The sequence below is a fragment of the Bubalus kerabau genome, chromosome 1 (genome assembly GCF_029407905.1).
Source record: "Bubalus kerabau isolate K-KA32 ecotype Philippines breed swamp buffalo chromosome 1, PCC_UOA_SB_1v2, whole genome shotgun sequence".
Taxonomy (NCBI): Eukaryota; Metazoa; Chordata; class Mammalia; order Artiodactyla; family Bovidae; genus Bubalus; species Bubalus kerabau.
This window is the reverse complement of record NC_073624.1, coordinates 227,303,519-227,324,985: the sequence shown is the minus strand read 5'-3', so window position 1 is coordinate 227,324,985 and position 21,467 is coordinate 227,303,519. Positions and strand designations below refer to the sequence as shown.

The window sequence follows — 21,467 nt, the reverse complement described above, 5'->3', positions numbered from 1 at the left end:
CAGGCTTTACCTCAGGTGTTACTTCCTCAGGCCAGCTCTGGCCACACCCTATCTGAAGTCTCCTCACCATCACCCTGTCACTCTCCATAAGGTCCTCAGATCCTTCCCTTGGTGGCACTTGAACACTGTCTGAAGTTATCTGGTTTGTGTATTCATTAACTAGTTTCTTGTTTGCCTCCCACCATTAGAACAAGACCTCCACAAAGGCAGGGAAGGGGCATCTTGTGCCCTACTCTGCTCCTCACAGCCAGCGGAGGGATGGGCTTGTAGCAGATCCATTTGTCTTTCTACTTGAGCTTTACAACTCAGCATGTAAACGGACTCAGAGTCTTGCCCTGGGAAGCGCAGACATACTGTTATGCACAGCTCTTCTCTCTAAGGATGCTACTGTAGGCTCATCTGCTGGGGGCCAGGACAACAAAAAATGGTGACCTAGAGTGTATTGAAAGGAAAGCTATGATAAACCTAGACAGCATATTAAAAAACAAAGACATCACTTTGCTGACAAAGGTCCATATAGTCAAAGCTATGGTTTTTACAGTAGTCATGTGTGGATGTGAGAGTTGGGTCATGAAGAAGGCTGAACTCTGAAGATCAATAATGTGTTGCTAGAGAAAACTCTTGATAGTCCCTTGGACTGCAAGGAGATCAAACCAGTCAATCCTAAAGGAAATCAACCCTGAATAATCATTGGAAGGACTGATGCTGAAGTTGAAGCTCCAATACTTTGGCCACCTGATGCTAAGAGCCAACTTGTTGGAAAGGACCTTGATGCTGGGAATGATTGATGGCAGGAGGAGAAGGGAATGACAGAGGATGAGATGGTAGGATGGCATCACTGACTCAATGGACATGAGTGAGCAAACTCCAGGAGATAGTAAAGGACAGGGAAGCCTGGTGTGTTTCAGTCCATGGGGTTGCAAAGATTTAGACACGGCTGAACAACCACCACCACAGAGGGTGTTAAGAAAGAGGGCTTGCTCCTTCTGCCTAATTTCACTCCAACCTAGTTTTCCCAGAGCCCCTTAAAGTTACTTTTAAAGTGATACCTGCTTTCTCATTTGCCACAATTCCTTGGGGGAAGTAACTTTCTTGGGCACTCCATGAAATCAAGGGCTGGCTGGATTAAAGAAGATTTAGAGCTCTCTCTTTTCTCATTATCATGCTATCCTAGTACCTTAAAATGACACATACCCCTAACAAGTAACAAGCATGAAGCTGGCCTCTCTTTCCTCCTCTCTTCTCTGAGGACCAGCATCATGTACAACCTTAGCTATGAATCTGTAGGGACCACAGTGAACCAAACACATGAAACCCAAGTCTTTTTGTCTTCCTATTTTAGACATGGAAAAAATCAAGTAACACACTTTAGATGCTTGACTTTACAGCTTGAAAGCACAAAGCAAGGCTACAGATATGAGTGGAAAAAAGTTTTCTTAAGACCATTTTCAAACCATATAATTTCAGGGTTCCTCTGCAGTATTTTGTATAGGTAGCCATGACACATCTCTGAATTGATAATGAACAGCTGGCAACAAAGCATCTTGATCGGCCAGGTATTTGTTTTCTTAAAGGGTTCAAACAAAAACTCAAAAACTAAGACCAGAGCAGACTTTTGTTTGTTCCCCAGCCATGCCAGATAGCTAATTGTCCCCCTTCTTGTATAACAAAACAGAACACCTTATTTTTAGAAGGTTCATGGCCATGCAAGATAACTAACTAAACTTCTCAGTCTCCCTTGTAACTAGGTATGTAAGTGTAAGTGACAAGCAACAGGCAGATCACATCCTTAAAAGGAGTGGGCTTGGTCTCCCCGCTCTCCCCCTTCCCATGGCTGGGATGTGATTTGGTGCTGAGCCACCCTGAGGCATGAGGATGGCAGTAACACTCGGGCTATGAAGGGCTAGAAAGAAGCCAGCTTGTCAGAGCCAGAGTCCCTAACCCTTCAAAGTCACATCTCACCTGGATCACTTATGCCTAGATTGCTAAAGAAAAATACAACCATCTTCTTTAAGTCACTGTTACTTGTAAGTTTCTGTTTTAACAAAGTTTCCTTGATGATTCAGATGCTGTTTCATCATTTTTGCAAAGTGCCTTTAGGATCTCAAAATGATAAACTTCTGGAGTTGGAAAAGAACTTCAAGTTTACTACCCTTTCCTCTCGATTGGTGAGGAAGTTGAAGGTAAACTTCCTGAGCCACACAGGCAGTTGAGAAGAGGACTAGGGCTCAAATCTCCTGAATTTCCACTCATTGTTCATTTCCTTTGTGGTCCAATTGACAGAACTCTCTGGAAATGATTCTGGGGGCTTCCTCTGGGGCACCTGGGCAAGTTACTAGCTGGGGTCCAGGGCCACCTTTTCCCCAGACAACCTAACATCATATGCCTATAAGGCTGCTGTAAAGTTTCACTTTTCTCCAATGAAACTGATTCTTTTTCCTGCGACCGAGCATTGTGGAAATTTGCAAGGACCCATAGGAATATGTAAGTTGGAAGCTCAGAAGGCACAAACTTGCCTCACTCCACTCTATAATATTATGAGTATTATTATTCACATGAAATTTGATAATATAAGAAATTTTCTGTAACAGGGGTAAGTTCATCTGTCAAGGGAGCAGCACAGAGAATTATAAATCATTTAGTTTCAAGGTCTTCTATTGAAGCCAGGTGCCCACTCACAGCTCCCTTTGGACAAAGGGCATTGGTAGAGTCATGATTAGGGTCCCATGGAAAGTGGAAGGTAAAATCCAGCTCTTAGCATGCAAGGTTATGCTCAGGCTTATCCTTGCATTTCTACCTTTTTTAAAGGTCTTATTGGGTTGGCAAAGAAGTTCACTCTGGTTTTTTCCTAAGATGCTATGGAAAATCCTGAAGGAACTTTGTGGCCAATCCAGTACATGGCAATTTATTTATGAAGTGAGGAGCTTATATCTGAATTCTGTAAGTTCTATATTTATATACAATTAGTGAACATTTCTCACCATCATCATTTTCATCAAACACTGGTGGTTTGCTTGAAGTGTTGGCTCCCATAGTCGAGTCTACCCAGACGTGGACCTTCCACTTACATTATTCCAGCAGAAACATTCATCTTCACTCAAAAGGAGTCTGGAAACCTCAGCTAGGTATCTGGGAGATAAAAAGAAAAGGAATTCTTATGATATGGTGTACTCAGGTGTACCTGATTACAGACAGTAGCTGAAATTAAGTTAATCCGAACCACTGCAGTAAAATGTTTCATTCTTGAAAATGACAATTTCAGAAATAACAGAGAACATCTAACATCTGGGAGCACCCATGACATGGCCTCATCAGAAGTGGACCTGGACTTATAAAGAGGGAGGAAAGCAAAATATTTTTTAAGTGTGAAGACAAGTTTAAAATGAGGTCAGCAATGCTTTTAAAAAAAAATTACTTTTGGCCATGCTATGTGGCTTGCAGTGTCTTAATTCCTCCACCAGGGATTGAACCTGGGCCCCTGTAGTGAGTGCTGAGTCCTAACCACTGGACCACCAGGGAATTCCCAGCAGTGCTCTATGTAACACATATAAAAGAAATATTGTATTATGATTTTCTATATCTTTGAGAAAATAGGTTAATTATAAACATTTTTTGATGGGTGATCAAGTTAATTTTCAGTCATAAAAAGACATCCCCTCTTTCCTCTGACCCTGGAAGTTACTATAATATCAAAGGCACAAGTTCTGAGTTTGGGCTTGACCATGCCAGCAAGTCGCAGAGTTTCATGGAACATATTTCTTTTCTTCCCTGAACTTGAAGATCATAACAGTCCTCACCTCAAAGACAAATGAAATCACATTTAATTTGTGATAATACTTAATGTGTTTTCGCAGTACAGGTGCTCAATAATTGTTGGCAGCTAGGAAGCTCAGATAATACGCAAGAGCTAAAAAGCCCTGAAAAGTGTATATTTACAGCTTTGATAATTTTTAACATAATTATAAAAAAAACTTTACTTTCCTGGAAACCGGTATGGAAAACTGACACTGATCATGGCTTTTAAATTGCCCATCTCTCAAGTGGGAGAAACAATGCCTTCTGCAGAAATCACAAGCTTAGATGCCTACAAGAGCCAGAGGGAAATGCAAATGAATGAGCTGGACCAGGTGGAAGATATTAGTGCCTGCTGGGACACTGGCAACCTGCGAAATCCAGCCTCCATCAAAAGGATTATTGCTAAAGTGCAAACACAGGCCCTGGGGCCAGATCTTTAGGTCTACCCTGCAAAAGGATAAAAACCTAGATTTTATATAAAACAATAATTAAAAGTTCATATCAGCCATATGACTTGAGCATATCTCATGCATGGGACAAATACGGCTCATCAGTTCAGTTCAGTGACTTGGTTGTGTCTGACTCTTTGAGACCCATGGACTGCAGCATGCCTGTCCCTGTCCATCACCAACTCCTGAACCTGCTCAAGCTCATATCCATTGAGTCGGTGATGCCATCCTACCATCTCATCCTCTGTCATTCCCTTCTCCTCCCGCCTTCAATCTTTCCCAGCATCAGGGTCTTTTCCAATGAGTTGGCTCTCAGCATTAGGTGGCCAAAGTATTGGAGCTTCAGCTTCAGCATCAGTCCTTTCAATGAATATTCAGAACTGATTTCCTTTAGGATTGACTGGTTTGATCTCCTTGCAGTCCCAGGTACTTTCAAGAGTCTTCTCCAACATGAGACAATCTGTGTGAGGCAACTAGCACCATGCCTGGCACAGAATTTGCAAAGTATTAATATTAGCTATTGCTACTTTTATTAGTGCAATATTTCCTTATCATGGATTATTTTTTAATATGACACCTGTTGATTTCCTCTTGAACTTTTTGCACATGACAGGAATACAAGTTAGAGTCCGAATAGAAAAAAGTGTCCCAAGTGAACCTGGACTAAGGATGAGTAATTGAAAAGGAATTTGAGTAGCCCCTATGCAAATCTAGAAGAAAAGCTCCTTTTCCTATTAGAGGAAATGTAAGTAAAGCCTTCATTTGGAAGGCAGACTCATTAAGGAAATGCTACTTTTCATAATGAAAGCCAACTGCTGGCAAAGTGCCTTCTGGACTTGAAAAAGCAGCATTAAATGGAGAGCAAAGACAGAGTCAGCAATTAGGAAGCAAGAGATTAAATAATATGGGGGAGGGGAGGGAGGGGCAGGAGGTAACAGGTGGCTGGAGGAAGCTCAGAGGGGATGATGGAGATGAGAGAGATAGAACTCAACTGTATCTCTGGGCTACAAACAAAGGGCTTGTAATCCCTGAGGAAGAGGGTGAGGAAGAAGTGGGTGGGATACTCTTAGTATTTCCTTGCAGGCTAGGGAGAAGCAATGGAGTGTCCTGTGTGCTTCATTATTGCATTCAGAGTCCAGAATAAGTGGGGAATAGTAAAGGTTGAGCCACAGATGACATCAGAGAGGCTTAGTCCTACAGAGAACATCAATTTTAAGGAGTTGTGATTGTTAATATTGCAGACAGGGGCTACATTCTCTTCAATTTTGTGAGTAAAACCTCAGTACGCATAGCTTTCACACCACACTCCAAGCCTGCCACTCTTAGATTTTTCTTCACACCTCAGGCTTTTCTCAAGTAGCCCATCTTCCCACAACACAAAGTGTACTAAGCACTGACCTTGTAAGTTGTCAGGTCAGAAACAGAAAGAGGGATATGATCACAATTTGCCATATTTCCGAGTTCTGTCCTGATGTGCAGACAATTTTGTTTACCAAAGATCCAGTGATGTTCTTTAGTGTAGGAAAAAAATATGTAAACAGGGAACCACTCTTGTTTGGGGGATGGGCAGAAGACTTGGCCTATTGGGTTGTAGCTTATCCATTGTGTTTAATACACCCAATTCTGTCTAGAATCATCTTTCTCTTTTTTCCCCCTTTGTAGATAACCAAACTGGTAACTTTCCCTCATATCCAGAAAGAAATCAACTTTTTCCTAGCAGGCAAATGGAGACACATCTTTTCCATTCCACTGAACAGGGCCCAGAAGAGCTACAGGCCTTTCCTACCAACCCCCACACCCTTTCCTGACCTGATATTAACTCTGCAGTGTTACATAAGCATCATTTTGAGATATCAAGGGGGCAGTCACCACCCATGGAAACGAACATCCTAGACAGAAAATATAAAAGAAACAGCAATGTGTCTTATTAAGGAAATCAAGGAGTTTCTAGATTCTCCCTTGACCTGGCCACTTATCAGATTATTAACTGTAGACAGTGTTTGACCTTTGGCCTATACTTTGGGAGGAGGTCAACAGGTGAGCTGCTCCAAGCAGCTCAGGCTCCCTAGGTAAAGAGGTGTCTTCTTCAGGAAGAACCTATGCTGTGATGCAAGAAAGGTGTAACTTCTGACAGAACCGTCTAGTTTTATTCCCACAGGATATGCACAGACATAACTTATTTTGTTTGCATCTGAACAACAAAACTGCTTAAATGGAGGCAAATTTAGAAACACAAGAAAGAAAGAAAATATCCTGGAAAAGATCCAAGTTAACATCGCTTGCAGTTAACTATTATTTATAATTCATCAACTTTTGCTTTATCATTTTTATATATTAAAACCTATAGGAAAAGTTTTTCCACCTCAATCTTCATGCCAAATTCATTCCCTTTCATACTTCCCCCAAACAGCTGCAATTATGACTGTGATTGTATACATTTTACAGACTACTTTCTGTGATTTTACACATATAACGTGTCTTTTAAAATGTCACCTAAGTGACATCAGACAGTAGGTATATTTTGCATCTTACTGATCATTACCATTACACGTGCTATCTGCTAGTATAATGTAGATTATACATTATACAGTTCTGATTTCTGCTTTTTAAGTGCTGCATAGCAGTCCACTGTATGACTCCATGGCACTTGGTATAAAACCATTCCAATTCTTCAGTTCTGGGGCAGGTGTGTGTGGCGGGGGGAGGGGGCGGCAGGGGGGGGAGGGGGCGGCAGGGGTGGGGGGAATTCTGGTGGAGATGAAGCAGCCATCAAAGGCAATGTTGGCTTGTTTTGAGGCTGGATAAGAGTAACAAGCAGAAATATTGATACCTCCCACACTTACCCCAGCAAATGTTTATTGAAGTCTGTCTGTGTCTCTACCTGAGCCAGAGGCTGGTGGACAAAGTGGGGTACACATTTCTAAGAAGCTAGGAATGGTCCCTATCAGCTTGTGGTGGGTCATCCCGACTGCCTGCTTTTGTCTTCTTTCTCTTTCCTTTCAACTTCCTAGTTTCCCACCAGTGATCTTAGTATGCAGGTTTATTTAAAAGGAAAAAGATCTAGAGCATCACTCACCTAGCTCCGTTATCCTTTCACGCCTTCGGAGAAGCTCAGACTGGTGCTTCCACCCGGGGAACAGGAGCTAAAAGAGCAACTCCGAACAAGAGGAGTGAGCGGGGAATGGAACCTACCAGCCTGGGTGCCCCAGCGGCCGGTGTGAGCGCAGGGCTGGGCGGAGGCGGGCGGGCACCTGCGGCTGGGCTGCCGAGGGGTCCAAGCGCCAGCCGAGCACGCAGCTCCTCTGGGAGGGGTGGCTCCAGGGCGGAGGCCAGACGGCGGCCTGGCGGCCCCAGGCGCCCTGCTCCGCGGAAGCGGTCAGGCCGTCTCCTGGGTTCCGAGCTGCCCCGGAGGAAGGCGAGGAGGAGGACTGCGCGGTGGGGAGCTGGCGGCGGGGTTCCGCGGCGACTTGGCACGATCCTGAGCCGCCGGCAGGCAGAGCACGCCTGGACTTCCCGGACCGAGACCCGGTTCCCCTGAAGCGACCCCCTTCCCCGCGCAGGAAGCCCAGGCGGCGCCGGGGAGGAAAGTGGATGTGGGAATGGCAGATTCTTAGACTTCCTAAGGGATGTTACGAAGATCCAAGAGAAGGTTGAGAATTTTATAGATCCTGACCTGCAGGATCGTCTAACGATTCCGGTTTCACAGATTTCCCCGTTTCACAGCTGGGGAAATTGAGACACTGAGAAGGAAAATGCTTGTCCAGTGTAACAGAATTAATGGAGAGAACCTTTTCTAGACCCGGATCTCTTGGCTCCCCGAGGCCCCGTGTTTAACCTCAGTCCCACTCGAAGTTTCTTTGTTCTCTTCCATGGCAGCTCCCTCTACCTCCTCTCTGTAATAATCAACACGCTTGAAATAACTTAACGTTTTCCCTCTGACTCAGGAGTCACACACAGTTAAGCCATTGGAGAATTGACACATAGGTTTCTTTTCTTTATTTTCTTTTATTTTTTGGGATTTTGAAGATCCCCTGGAGAAGGGTATGGCAACCCACTCCAGTATTCTTGCCTGGAGAATCCCATGGACAGAGGAGACTGGTGGGCTACAGTCCATGGGGTCCTGAAGAGTCAGACAGGACTGAGTAACTTACACTTTCACTTTCCATAGTTGCTTTACTGTATATAAAATAGATAACTCCTGGCACATAGGTTTCTTACTGAAATGACCAGGGTGTGAGAAGGTGGTCAGTGGTGAGGCAGGGAGACCAGAGGGTGTAGGTCTAGTCTAAGAGTGGGTTGGAAACAGTTTATATTCAAGTCAAGCGTTCCCCTGCAATGTGAAAATGCCAGCTTTGTGTTGCCAAAAATTCAGATTTTAAAAGAGAAGCTAGAAATGAGAACTTCTGTGTGAAATCTCCCATCATTTATAAACATTGGCAAATTTTTAAAATGTTTAAAAACTATGTTGGTCCAACAAAATGTCTGTGGCTGAAATGTATTTTTTTCAGACTCCACTTTTTAAAATTTATCTAGATATAAAATTGCACAGAGTCCTGGAACCACCTTGAGGTTCAGTTTAGTTCAGTTCAGTCGCTCAGTCATGTCCAACTCTTTGCAACCCCATGGACTGCAGCATGCCAGGCTTCCCTCTCCATCACCAGCTCCCAGAGCTTACTCAAACTCATGTCCATTAAGTCAGTGATGCCATCCAACTATCTCATCCTCTGTTGTCCACTTCTGCTCCTGCCTTTAATCTTTCCCAGCATCAGGTCTTTCCCAATGAGTCAGTTCTTCGCATCAGGTGGCCAAAGAATTGGAGTTTCAGCTTCAGCATCAGTCCTTCCAGTGAGTATTCAGGACTGATCTCCTTGCAGTCCAAGGGACTCTCAAGAGTCTTCTCCAACACCACTCATGGGTACAGTCTATCCTAGGAATGTAAAACTTGACCTAACCTTGAACTTCAACTGGCCTACTCTCTCCTTTGACAGTGGAGGTCCTGAGGAAGGAATTTCCTAAAACCCAAACAGTGAGTTGGAGGCAGAACTCTGTAGAAATTTACTTTATATTGCCAGCTCCTTATGAAAACCTGTTTGAGAGAGGATCATATGATGTAGCTGAACATTTAAAGTGGAATTTTGGTCAATTTCCAAAACAGGACAATCCAATTTAGAAAAAAGAAATTTTTTTTAAGAATTTATTTTGGAGGAGGGCATGTTATTTTTAAGGCACAAATCAGACACCTGACTGAAAATACATTGTTTTTACATAACAGCTGGTAGTTTCCAAAATACTTTTGATTGTCTTCATGGAATTAGAGTTGCAGTACAGACTTATTGGACCTATATTATTATCAGCCTCTCTCCACTAGGAGATAACAATATCCATTTTATCACTGAGAAAACTGAGGTTGCAACAAAGTGGGCTGCGACTAGAACGGAAGTCACTGGAAGCCGCTTTTGGTGACGGTTAGTATAATGAGCTTTGGAGTTTCCAGTTTTAGTAAAGGGTGTAAAACTCATTCCTATCAGCTATGATTGATGGAGGATTAAATGAAATAATAGATATAAAGCAGCATAGTATTCTTGCCTGGGGAATCTCATGGACAGAGGAATCTGGCAGGCTACAGTCCATGGGTTGGAAAGAGTTGGACATGACTGAGCGACCAAGCACAAGGAACACAGAGTAAGCACTCAGAAACTGGCCACCTTAAGGCTGCCATTTTAATTAGCAGGCTGCCAGATTCTGCCCCAGTACTTTTCAGATATCTTTTGGCTTCCAGTGTAATGCAGTGGTTGGGACGATCCCTTGGAGTAGGAAATGGCAGCCCTCTCCAGTATTTGTGCCTGGAAAATTTCATGGAGAGAGGAGCCTAGAGTGCTACAATCCATGGGGTCCCAAAGAGTTGGACACGACTGAGTACACATGGTTTGTAAATATTTTTTTTTTTGTCAGTACAGTAACTTTTTCTTAAAACTACTCATCGGTCCTAATGTATTTAGTCATGTAAAGGCTTGGCATACCCTGGGTTTTATAGAAAAAATATTGATCCTTATTCTTGTATCATATATAGTCTATCAAATGCAGACCTGTTTCAAAGAGCTGATTGTGTTTTAACCTTTTCTTTACTCATTCACTCATATTCTCTTGTCCTTATTCCTATCTTAAAGCTGTTTAAGGAGACTGCCATCAAGCAGTTAGTCGCTAGAGTCGGACAGGACTGAGCGACTTCACTTTCACTTTTCACTTTCATGCATTGGAGAAGGAAGTGGCAACCCACTCCAGTATTCTTGCCTGGAGAATCCCAGGGACGGGGAAACCTGATGGGCTGCTGCTATGGGGTTGCACAGAGTCGGACACGACTGAAGTGACTTAGCAGCAGCAGCAGCAGCAGAGAGACTAACCCAGCCAGATACTTTTATGATCTTTGGAGCCCCCTCGTGGATAAGAGAATGAAGTGACCAGTAAACCAGTGAGGAAGTCTTGTCCAGACAGATTCCCAGAATTTTTTTGTTTAATGTTTTTTTTTTTATTATTGTGGTAAAAGTCACATACTATAAAACACATTGTTTTAACCATATTTAAGTATTCATTTCATCGGCACTAAGTACATTGACATTATTGTACAACTCTCACATCCTCCTCCTCCTTAATTTTTCCTAAACTGAAGCTCTCTCCCCATTAAACATTATTAAGTCCCCATTCCCTCCCCACCACCCTACCACCCCAGACCCCTGGCATCCTCCAGTATATTTCTGACTTTCTGAATTTGACTATTCTATTCTAGGTACATTGTATAAGTTAGATATCCAGAATTTTTTTTAAAAAAAACATGCTTTTTTTGAGTCATGGCTTATAACACAAACACTAAAACTGCACCAACCCAACCATGACATTTTTGGCTTGAAGCTGTCCACTGGGTTCCACCACATTGATAATAAAGTGACACTTTTTTTTTGCCAGTAGGTAAAACCTTATTGCACTCATCTCACACGCTAGTAAAGTAACACTCAAAATTCTCCAAGCCAGGCTTCAGCAGTATGTGAACTGTGAACTTCCAGATGTTCAAGCTGGTTTTAGAAAAGGCAGAGGAACCAGAGATCAAATTGCCAACATCCTCTGGATTGTCAAAAAAGCAAGTGAGTTCCAGAAAAACATCTCTTTCTGCTTTATTGGTTATGCCAAAGCCTTTGACTGTATGGATTACCACAAACTGTGGAAAATTCTTCAAGAGATGGGAATACCAGACTATGTGACCTGCCTCTTGAGAAATCTGTATGCAGGTCAGGAAGCAACAGTTAGAACTGGACATGGAACAACAAGACTGGTTCCAAATAGGAAAAGAAGTACGTCAAGGCGTATATTGTCACCGTGCTTATTTAACTTATATTCAGAGTACATCATGAGAAATGCTGGACTGGATGAAGCACAAGCTGGAATCAAGATTGCTGGGAGAAATATCAACCTCAGATATGCAGATGACACCACCCTTATGGCAGGAAGTGAATAAAAACTAAAAAGCCTCTTGATGAAAGTGAAAGAGGAGAGTGAAAAAGTTGGCTTAAAGCTCAACATTCAGAAAACTAAGAACATGGCATCCGGTCCCATCACTTCATGGGAAATAGATGGGGAAACTGTGGAAACAGTGTCAGACTTTATTTTTTGGGCTCCAAAATCACTGCAGATGGTGATTACAGCCATAAAATTGGCAATGCTTGCTCCTTGAAAGTAAAGTAATGACCAACTTAGACAGCATATTGAAAAGCAGAGACATTACTTTGCCAACAAAGGTCCATCTAGTTAAGGCTATGGTTTTTCCAGTGGTCATGTATGGATGTGAGAGTTAGACTATAAAGAAAGCTGAACACTGAAGAATGGATGCTTTTGAACTGTGGTATTAGGGAAGACTTTTGAGAGTCCCTTGGACTGCAAGGAGATCCAACCAGTCCATCCTAAAGGAGATCAGTCCTGAGTGTTCATTGGAAGGACTGATATTGAAGCTGAAACACCAATACTTTGGCTACCTGATGTGAAGAGCTAACTCATTGGAAAAGACCCTGATGCTGGGAAAGATTGAAGGCAGGAGGTGAAGGGCACGACAAAGGATGAGATGTTTGGATGGCGTCACTGACTTGATGGACATGAATTTGGGTAAACTCCAGAAGTTAGTGATGGACAGGGAGGCCTGGTGTGTTGTGGTCCACGGGGTCGCAAAGAGTTGGACACGACTGAATGACTGAACTAAACTGAAAACCTTATACTGTCCATTCCCTGCCAGTTGTTCCAACTTCATCTAGGGCCAGTCACTCCAGTGATCATGGCTTTCTGTAGCACATGCTGATATTGTCCCCACCAGGACACTTGAATGGCTCCTGTTCATGCATGGACATGGTTCTGAACTCCTTATCAGTCAGCTCTCAGTTCACCTTTCTCTAATTGAGAGAAACCTTCCCTCAACTTCTTACCTGAAGTTGTTTCCCTGTCACTTTCTCCATTCTCCACCACACTAATTTCTTCCATCTTATCACTTATCATAACCTATAATTAATTTGCTCATGTAAATTCTTTGCTATGCTTTCCCCCATTGAACCCAGGCCCTGCAAGGGAAAGAATAGTATCTGTCTTATCTACTTATCTACCATTATACATTAAATGCTGAACCAGTGTTTGATAAATAGATTGTATTTAATTATATACTTTTCCATCATTCTTTTTATTAATTTTTATTAATAAATGCTCATTTAAAAATTTTTATGCAGTACAGTGTTGTGTTGGTCTCTGCCATATAACAGTATAAATCAGCCCTAAGTATACACATGTCCCCTTCCTCTACAGCCTTCCTCCCACCCCCACCCCTTTCCACCCCTCTAGGTTGTCAGAGAGCATCAGGTTGAGCTCCCTGTGTTATAGAGCAACTTCTCAATAGCTATCTATTTTAGATATGGTAATATACATGGTTCAATTCATCATTCTTTTTATTTCTTAGTCCAGGAGGAAAATATAAAAAAGATAGATTACCTGTCAAAGCAGTAACCATTCAGGATGTAAATGGACCTTTCAGTTCAGTTCAGTCACTCAGTCGTGTCCAACTCTTTGTGACCCAATGAACCGCAGCACACCAGGCCTCCCTGTCCATCACCAATGCCAGGAGTTCACCCAAACCCACGTCCATTGAGTCAGGGATGCCGTCCAACCATCTCGTCCTCTGTCGTCCCCTTCTCCTCCTGCCCCCAATCCTTCCCAGCATCAGGGTCTTTTCCAATGAGTCAGCTCTTCGCATCAGGTGGCCAAAGTATTGGAGTTTCAGCTTCAGCATCAGTCCTTCCAATGAACACCCAGGACTGATCTCCTTTAGTATGGACTGGTTGGATGTCCTTGCAGTCCTAGGGACTCTCAAGAGTCTTCTCCAACACCATACTTCAAAAGCATCAATTCTTTGGCGCTCAGCTTTCTTTATAGTCCAACTCTCACATCCATACATGACCACTGGAAAAACCATAGCATTGACTAGACGGATCTTTTGGGCCATATTTAAAACCGACAAAGACAAGTAAGACATGACAGCTGGACACGAGGATTTTGTGGTTTGGATGGAAGTGTAGCCACAACCTGAGATTGATAGGTGTCCAGTGGGAGCCCCTGGAGAACACTGGTTACCTCTGGCTGAAGGTGCCAGAAGTTTCTGTAACGTTTGATCAGTGTCTTGAAGGATGAATGGAGTGTTGTTAGAGGAAGAGCAAGGCATTCCAGATCTGTAGACTGGAGGCATAAAAAGCATAGTTTTATGGGAGACATAGAAAAGATTTAGTGTGACTGGTGAGTAAGGAGTAAGTAAGTATAGTGGGAGTAAGAGGGGATGGAAGAAAGTTCTGAAGAACCAAATACACTATGGAAAAGAGCTTGAAGTTTAAACATAATGGCTGTGGGAAGTGCTCAGATGTGTCAGGCAGGAAAATGGACCCTTTAGAGTTGAATTTTAGTATGATTGCTCTACCTTCTCCACATAAGACAAAACTTGATTTTCTTTTGGTCTGATATGCAAATTATTCTGTTACTAAAAGGATAAGTTCTCTCTTGTAACAATAAGAAAATTCTCCTTAGTTTTCAAATAAATCATCAGATCCTAGCATAGTGCTTCAAATTTCAGGAGTTCTCAAATATTTGTTGAATGCAATTTAATGTTCAGTTTTTCCTGGTTTGTCCACTTCTACCAACTTAATCACTTGTAGAAACTCTGTGTAGTAGCCTGAAGTTTTCTTTTAGCTACTATCTTTGCAAAGACCCTCCATTTTATTTCTGAGTTTCATGAAATGAGTGACATTTGTAGTTTCTAAATGGCCTTTACAAATTCTGTTACCTCAAGTTCACACTTTCTTTTAACAACCTATTCCTGCAGGTTTTATCATTTGTGTGCAGTGGGACCAGCATCATGCTAGCAGCTGGAGACACAGAGCTAAGTAGGGCACCCCTGTTCTTGAGGAGCTAGCCCTCGAGTGAGTGAGTGCACAATACGTATCACACTGTCTTCACCACTCTGCCTGTGAGCGTGGCATGGTTTAACTGAGGTAGAGGGAAATGATAGGATGTAATGGGAACATTTTATATTTATTGTCGTAAATAAAAAGATAGACATAGTATCAAATAGTTTCCTCATATGTGCTTACTTGAAAATAAATAACTGAAAAAGAGAAAGAGAGGGAAAATGGGTGAGTTAAAACATGTAAGAAATAAACAGTCTTGGTGCCTACTGTGTATCCCCATTTGTGGGCTCATTTATTCCACAGCATTCACTGAGGCATGAATAATTTAACTGTCTCCCAAAGAACGTGCACAGGAGAGTGTTGTTGATGAGAAACAAATTTTGTTCGTGTCTGGCAGATCTGGGTTTGTGTCTTGAGTTCACCATCCAAAGCTTCATGCCCTTGTGCAGTTGTTTAGACTCAGAGTCTTTGTTTCTTGATCTGTGCAACATGGATGCTCGTAGTACATATTCCCAACGAGGATGGCAATGAATAAGTGAGAAAATGTATGAAAGCACTTTTTGCCATGCTTAGTGCAGAGAGATACCTAATAATTACATTATTATTATTATTATTATTACTACACCAGATCTCTCTCTTTTGTACAAAAAGTGTGAAAGAATGCCCATCTCACTCCACTCTCCTCAGCACTGTTGGTTTGCAAAGATCATTATGGGGAGACCTGGTTACAAAACTGAAGGTAATAGAGATACGTATTCTTAGGAGCACATCATCTACTCAAACTTCAGGCAAATGAGTTGGCAATTTCAAGTCTAGGGTAATTGGGACATGGTAACAGAAGTTAGGGTGCTTTGTGAGTACATATAATAGATAAAGTACGTGGTCTAATCTAGGCGTGGCAACAAAGGTGTCACAGGAGTATAGTAGTCAAGTTCAGTCCTGAAGGTAGAGTACACAGTGGTTGTGCAAAGGGAAGGCGAAAAGAGTGCTTCAGCCCAAGAGAACAGCATGTGCAAAGCTGTGTGGGCAAGAGGGTGGGTTGTGTTCAAGGAAACCAAGGAGCTTCGGTGTGGCCAGGTTGCGAAGGAAGAAACACAGAGAAAACAGCAAGCGCAGTGCCCTGCATGTGACCGAGGTGGCGTGCACTCGTGTCACCTCATCTAGTCTGCACGACCAACCCATACATCTGTGCTGCTGTGTTCTGTCTTCAGAAAATAGAAACTCAAACTGTTTCAAGCAAGTTTCCCAAACTCCCAGCTGCGGTTTACTACAAAGTCAGCATCCTTCCCACTACACCATAGGCACTATAGGCTGCTTCTCTGTATGGCGTGTGTGTATGTGTGCCTGTGTAGATACCTGTGTGTGGCACAATTTTAATCCCTTCTTCTATATCATAAATACAATCATCAGAAATATAGCCTTAAAGAGAGTGCATGCTCATAAAGTTGTTTTTAAGCCGGAAGATTTCAACCTGGCTTTTCTTTCTTTAAAAATAAGTTTGTTTATTTTTAATTGGAGGACAATTGCTTTACAATATTGTATTGGTTTCTGCCACACATCAACATGAATCAGCCACAGGTATACATATGTTCCTTCGTTTTGAACCTCCCTCCCACCTCCCACACCATCCAACCCCTTCAGCATGACACAAATTCACAATGATGTATTTCAGGTGAATTCCAAGTGTGAAATACACGAGTACTTAAAGTTCATATGATTTCAGTGAAAATCCAAGAAAGGGACTTATTATCCTTCGTTACATATCCCTTGTTGTAAGGAGCAAGAAATAAAGATAATGATGATGGTAATGAAAGAAAAGAAGAGAAATAGATTAAAACTACTAATGGGAATTCCCTGGTGGTCCAGTGGTTAAGATTTCACCTTCCAGTACAGGGGGTGTGGATTCAATTCTTGGTACGGGAACCAAGATCCCACATGCCCCACCCCCCAAAAAACCAAAGCATAAAAGAGAAACAATATTGTAACAAATTCAATAAAGACTTAGAAAAGTGGTTCACAGTAAAAAAAAATCTTAGAAAAATAAACTAAAACTAATAATACATATTTATTTATCATTTTTATGTGCCAAGCACTGAACTCAGTACTTTATTTGCATCCTCTCAATGCTACCAAGGCCAATTTTCAGTTGTGAATACTAGGACTTTAAGTGGTCAGATAGTTGGCCCAGAGTCACAGGACAGAAGCCCAAGTAGTCTGACCTCAAGGTCTGTGCCTTTCACCACTGTAGATGTTTTCTTCTGTGTGTGTGTGTGTGTGTTCAGCCACTAAGCTAAGTCATGTCTAGCTCTGTGACCCTATGGACGATAGCCCACCAGGTTCCTTTGTCCATGGAATTTGCTAGGCAAGAATACTTGAGTGGGTTGCCATTTCCTTCTCCAGGGGATCTTCCTGACTCAGAGATCGAACCGAGGTCTTTTGCGTCTCCTGCATTGGCAGGGGGGTTCTTTGATGCTGCACTACCTGGGAATCCTTTCTTCTTTTGTATGATAATCTTAAATCTGGATTTAGCATACTGGAGCTCCGTTGTCTCCTGAAACACTGATTGGGTTTAGCTCTGAATCTGTGGAGACATCATTGGTCCCTGCCTCAGATCAGACTTCCCATCTGTGAAATGAAGAAGTTGGACTGAGTTGTTTCTGTTGTCCCTTCTAGTCCTGTTTGTTATTCTGTGATTGTGGAACATGTTCCATGACCTAGCTAGAGCGACCAATGAACACTGCCCAGGACTTTAAGTGTTACTGAGATGTGGAAATTTCAGTCTAGGGCAAACACAGACTGTTGATTACCTATTACAGTGCCTGCTACTTTGACCTCGCTATTCTGGGCACAAACAGTTTTTGGAGAGTTCTCTGAACTCCTTTGACCTGGGACTACTTGTTTCTTAGATAAGCTCTTCAAGAACTGGAGAGGAGAGTAGATTATTGAGAGGGACAGGGCCTGCTTTCTCCCAGGCATCCTATGCTTGAGTTGTTAGGATAGTTTCACCTTCTTTTCCTTTTACTTCAAAATTGTGGGTTAGTTTGTTTTGCAAATTTGCCTTTGCACTGACACATTAGGAGTGCACATTGACAAGAAAGTTCAGTTCAGTCGCTCAGTCATGTCCAACTCTTTGCGACCCCATGAACCACATCACACCAGGGCTCCCTGTCCATCACCAACTTCTGGAGTCCACCCAAACCCATGTCCATTTAGTTGGTGATGCCCTCCAACCATCTCATCCTCTGTTGTCTCCTTTTCCTCCTGCCCTCAATCTTTCCCAGCATTGGGGTCTTTTCAAATGAGTCAGCTCTCCACATCAGGTGGCCAAAGTATTGACGTTTCAGCTTCAACATCAGTCCTTCCAATGAACACCCAGAACTGATCCCCTTTAGGATGGACTGGTTGGATCTCCTTGCAGTCCAAGGGACTCTCAAGAGTCTTCTCCAACACCACAGTTCAAAAGCATCAATTCTTCAGTGCTCAGCTTTCTTTATAGTCCAACTCTCACATCCATACATGGCCACTGGAAAAACCATAGCCTTGACTAGCTGGACCTTTGTTGGCAAAGTAATGTCTCTGCTTTTTAATATGCTGTCTAGGTTGGTCATAACTTTACTTCCAAGGAGTCAGTTCAGTTCAGTCACTCAGTCGTGTCCGACTCTTTGCAACCCCATGAATCGCAGCACGCCAGGCCTCCCTGTCCATCACCAACTCCCGGAGTTCACTCAGACTCACGTCCATCGAGTCAGTGATGCCATCCAGCCATCTCATCCTCTGGCATCCCCTTCTCCTCCTGCCCCAATCCCTCCCAGCATCAGAGTCTTTTCCAATGAGTCAACTCTTCACATGAGGTGGCCTAAGTACTGGAGTTTCAGCTTTAGATCATTCCTTCCAAAGAAATCCCAGGGCTGATCTCCTTCAGAATGGACTGGTTGGACCTCCTTGCAGTCCAAGGGACTCTCAAGAGTCTTCTCCAACACCACAGTTCAAAAGCATCAATTCTTCGGTGCTCACCTTCTTCACAGTCCAACTCTCACATCCATACATGACCACAGGAAAAACCATAGCCTTGACTAGACAGACCTTTGTTGGCAAAGTAATGTTTCTGCTTTTGAATATGCTATCTAGGTTGGTCATAACTTTCCTTCCAAGGAGTAAGTGTCTTTTAATTTCATGGCTGCAATGACCATCTGCAGTGATTTTGGAGCCCAGAAAAATAAAGTCTGACACTGTTTCCCCATCTATTTCCCATGAAGGGATGGAACCAGATGCCATGATCTTCATTTTCTGAATGTTGAGCTTTAAGCCAACTTTTTCACTCTTCTCTTTCTCTTTCATCAAGAGGCTTTTGAGTTCCTCTTCATTTTCTGCCATAAGGGTGGTGTTATCTGCATATCTTAGGTTATTGATATTTCTCCCAGCAATCTTGATTCCAGCTTGTGCTTCCTCCAGCCCAGCATTTCTCATGATGTACTCTGCATATAAGTTAAATAAGCAAGGTGACAATATACAGCCTTGACGTACTCCTTTTCCTATTTGGAACCAGTCTGTTGTTCCATGTCCACTTCTAACTGTTGCTTCTTGACCTGCATACAGGTTTCTCAAGAGGCAGGTCAGGTGTTCTGGTATTCCCGTCTCTTGGAGAATTTTCCACAGTTTATTGTGATCCAGACAAAGGCTTTTCCATAGTCAATAAAGCAGAAAGAGATATTTTTCTGGAACTCTCTTGCTTTTTCCATGATCCAGTGAATGTTGGCAATTTGATCTCTGGTTCCTCTGCCTTTTCTAAAACCAGCTTGAACATCTGGAAGTTCACAGTTCATGTATTGCTGAAGCCTGGCTTGGAGAATTTTAAGTTATCACTTTACTAGCGTGTGAGATGAGTGCAGTTGTGCGGTAGTTTGAGCATTCTTTGGCATTGTCTTTCTTTGGGATTGCAATGAAAACACCTTTTCCAGTCCCGTGGCCACTGCTGAGTTTTCCAAATTTGCTAGCATATTGAATGCAGCACTTTCACAGCATCATCTTTCAGCATTTGAAATAGCTCAACTGGAATTCCATCACCTCCACTAGCTTTAGCCTCTTGATGAAAGTGAAAGTGGAGAGTGAAAAAGTTGGCTTAAAGCTCAACATTCAGAAAACGAAGATCATGGCATCTGGTCCCATCACTTCATGGGAAATAGATGGGGAAACAGTGGAAACAGTATCAGACTTTATTTTTCTGGGCTCCAAAATCACTGCAGATGGTCATTGCAGCCATGAAATTAAAAGACGCTTCCTTCTTGGAAGGAAAGTTATGACCAACCTAGATAGCATATTCAAAAGCAGAGACATTACTTTGCCAACAAAGGTCCGTCTAGTCAAGGCTATGGTTTCTGTGGTCATGTATGGATGTGAGAGTTGGACTGTGAAGAAGGTGAGAGCCGAAGAGTTGATGCTTTTGAACTGTGGTGTTGGAGAAGACTCTTGAGAGTCCCTTGGACTGCAAGGAGGTCCAACCAGTCCATTCTGAAGGAGATCAGCCCTGGGATTTCTTTGGAAGGAATGATCTAAAGCTGAAACTCCAGTACTTTGGCCACCTCATGCGAAGAGTTGACTCATTGGAAAAGACTCTGATGCTGGGAGGGATTGGGGCAGGAGGAGAAGGGGATGCCAGAGGATGAGATGGCTGGATGGCATCACTGACTCGATGGATGTGAGTCTGAGTGAACTCCGGGAGTTGGTGATGGACAGGGAGGCCTGGCGTGCTGCGATTCATGGGGTCGCAAAGAGTCGGACACAACTGAGCGACTGATCTGATCTGATCTGATCCACTAGCTTTGTTCGTAGTGATGCTTCCTAAGGCCCACTTGACTTCCCATTCCAAGATGTATGGCTCTAGGTGAGTGATCACACCATTGTGATTATCTGGGTTGTGAAGATCTTTTTTGTATAATTCTTCTGTGTATTCTTGCCACCTCTTCTTAATATCTTCTGCTTCTATTAGGTCCCTACCATTTCTGTCCTTTCTTGAGCCCATCTTTGCCTGAAATGTTCCCTTGGTATCTCTAATTTTCTTGATTACAGCACTGCTATTCCATTTGAAGAAGGAAATGGCAACCCACTCCAGTATTTTTGCCTGGAGAATCCCATGGACGAAGGAACCTGGCAGGCTACCATCTATGGGGTCACAAAGAGTTGGGCACGACTGACTAAACAACAACAAACAATTCCATTTGAAATGACCTCCACGGATGAAAGAAAATGGTTATGTACCAACACTAACTCCATCTTATTAAGCACCTGCGCTTCAAAAGGCACTTTGTGTGCAGTAAGTGAATTTTCCCAACAGTGGTTCCAGATAGCTATTATCCACACTTTAAGGGCAAAGAACCTGAGACTCAGAGAAGATGAGTAATTTACTGAAATAAACAACTAAATCTAAACTAGAATTTGAACACTGGTCAGAGTCCCTGTTTTTCAGAGTCCCTGTTTTTCCAAATTCAGAGTCCCTGTTTTACCCATGCAAGTGGTGACTTCTGCTGTGCAAAACAGCTACAGTTTCTAGTTTATTTGAATATGGATGCTGCTTATGTTCTTGAAGATTCCAAGTGAACTACATTTAGACATCTGGCTTCTTGCTTTTAAACCCTGACTTTCCTGTACAGAATAACGGGATCATTTCTTCAACAGTAAAGAAGCAAGTGTCTTAGATACTGCTGTATTTTTCCCCTACTTTGTAAATTCTGTTTCATTAGAACAGAGT

At 42.7% G+C, this 21,467-nt stretch overlaps 2 protein-coding genes across 21 annotated transcripts in view; one reads left to right on the top strand and one right to left on the bottom strand.

Annotated features, from left to right (window-relative positions):
- STK32A (serine/threonine kinase 32A) overlaps nt 1–3,033 on the bottom strand; it is a 125,620-nt gene extending 122,587 nt beyond the window's left edge. Inside the window, exon 1 of the mRNA XM_055550890.1 lies at nt 2,982–3,033. Within this exon, the coding sequence (XP_055406865.1) occupies nt 2,982–3,033 (52 nt within the window). The remainder of the gene's footprint in view (nt 1–2,981) is intronic.
- PPP2R2B (protein phosphatase 2 regulatory subunit Bbeta) overlaps nt 1–21,467 on the top strand; it is a 705,283-nt gene that overhangs the window by 39,109 nt on the left and 644,707 nt on the right. For 2 of the 20 annotated variants that reach the window (XM_055557456.1, XM_055557450.1), the window contains one exon: nt 14,638–14,734. The exons of the other annotated variants lie outside the window; for them this stretch is intronic. The gene's annotated coding sequence lies outside the window, so the exon portion shown is untranslated. The remainder of the gene's footprint in view (nt 1–14,637; nt 14,735–21,467) is intronic. 20 annotated transcript variants of the gene reach the window in all.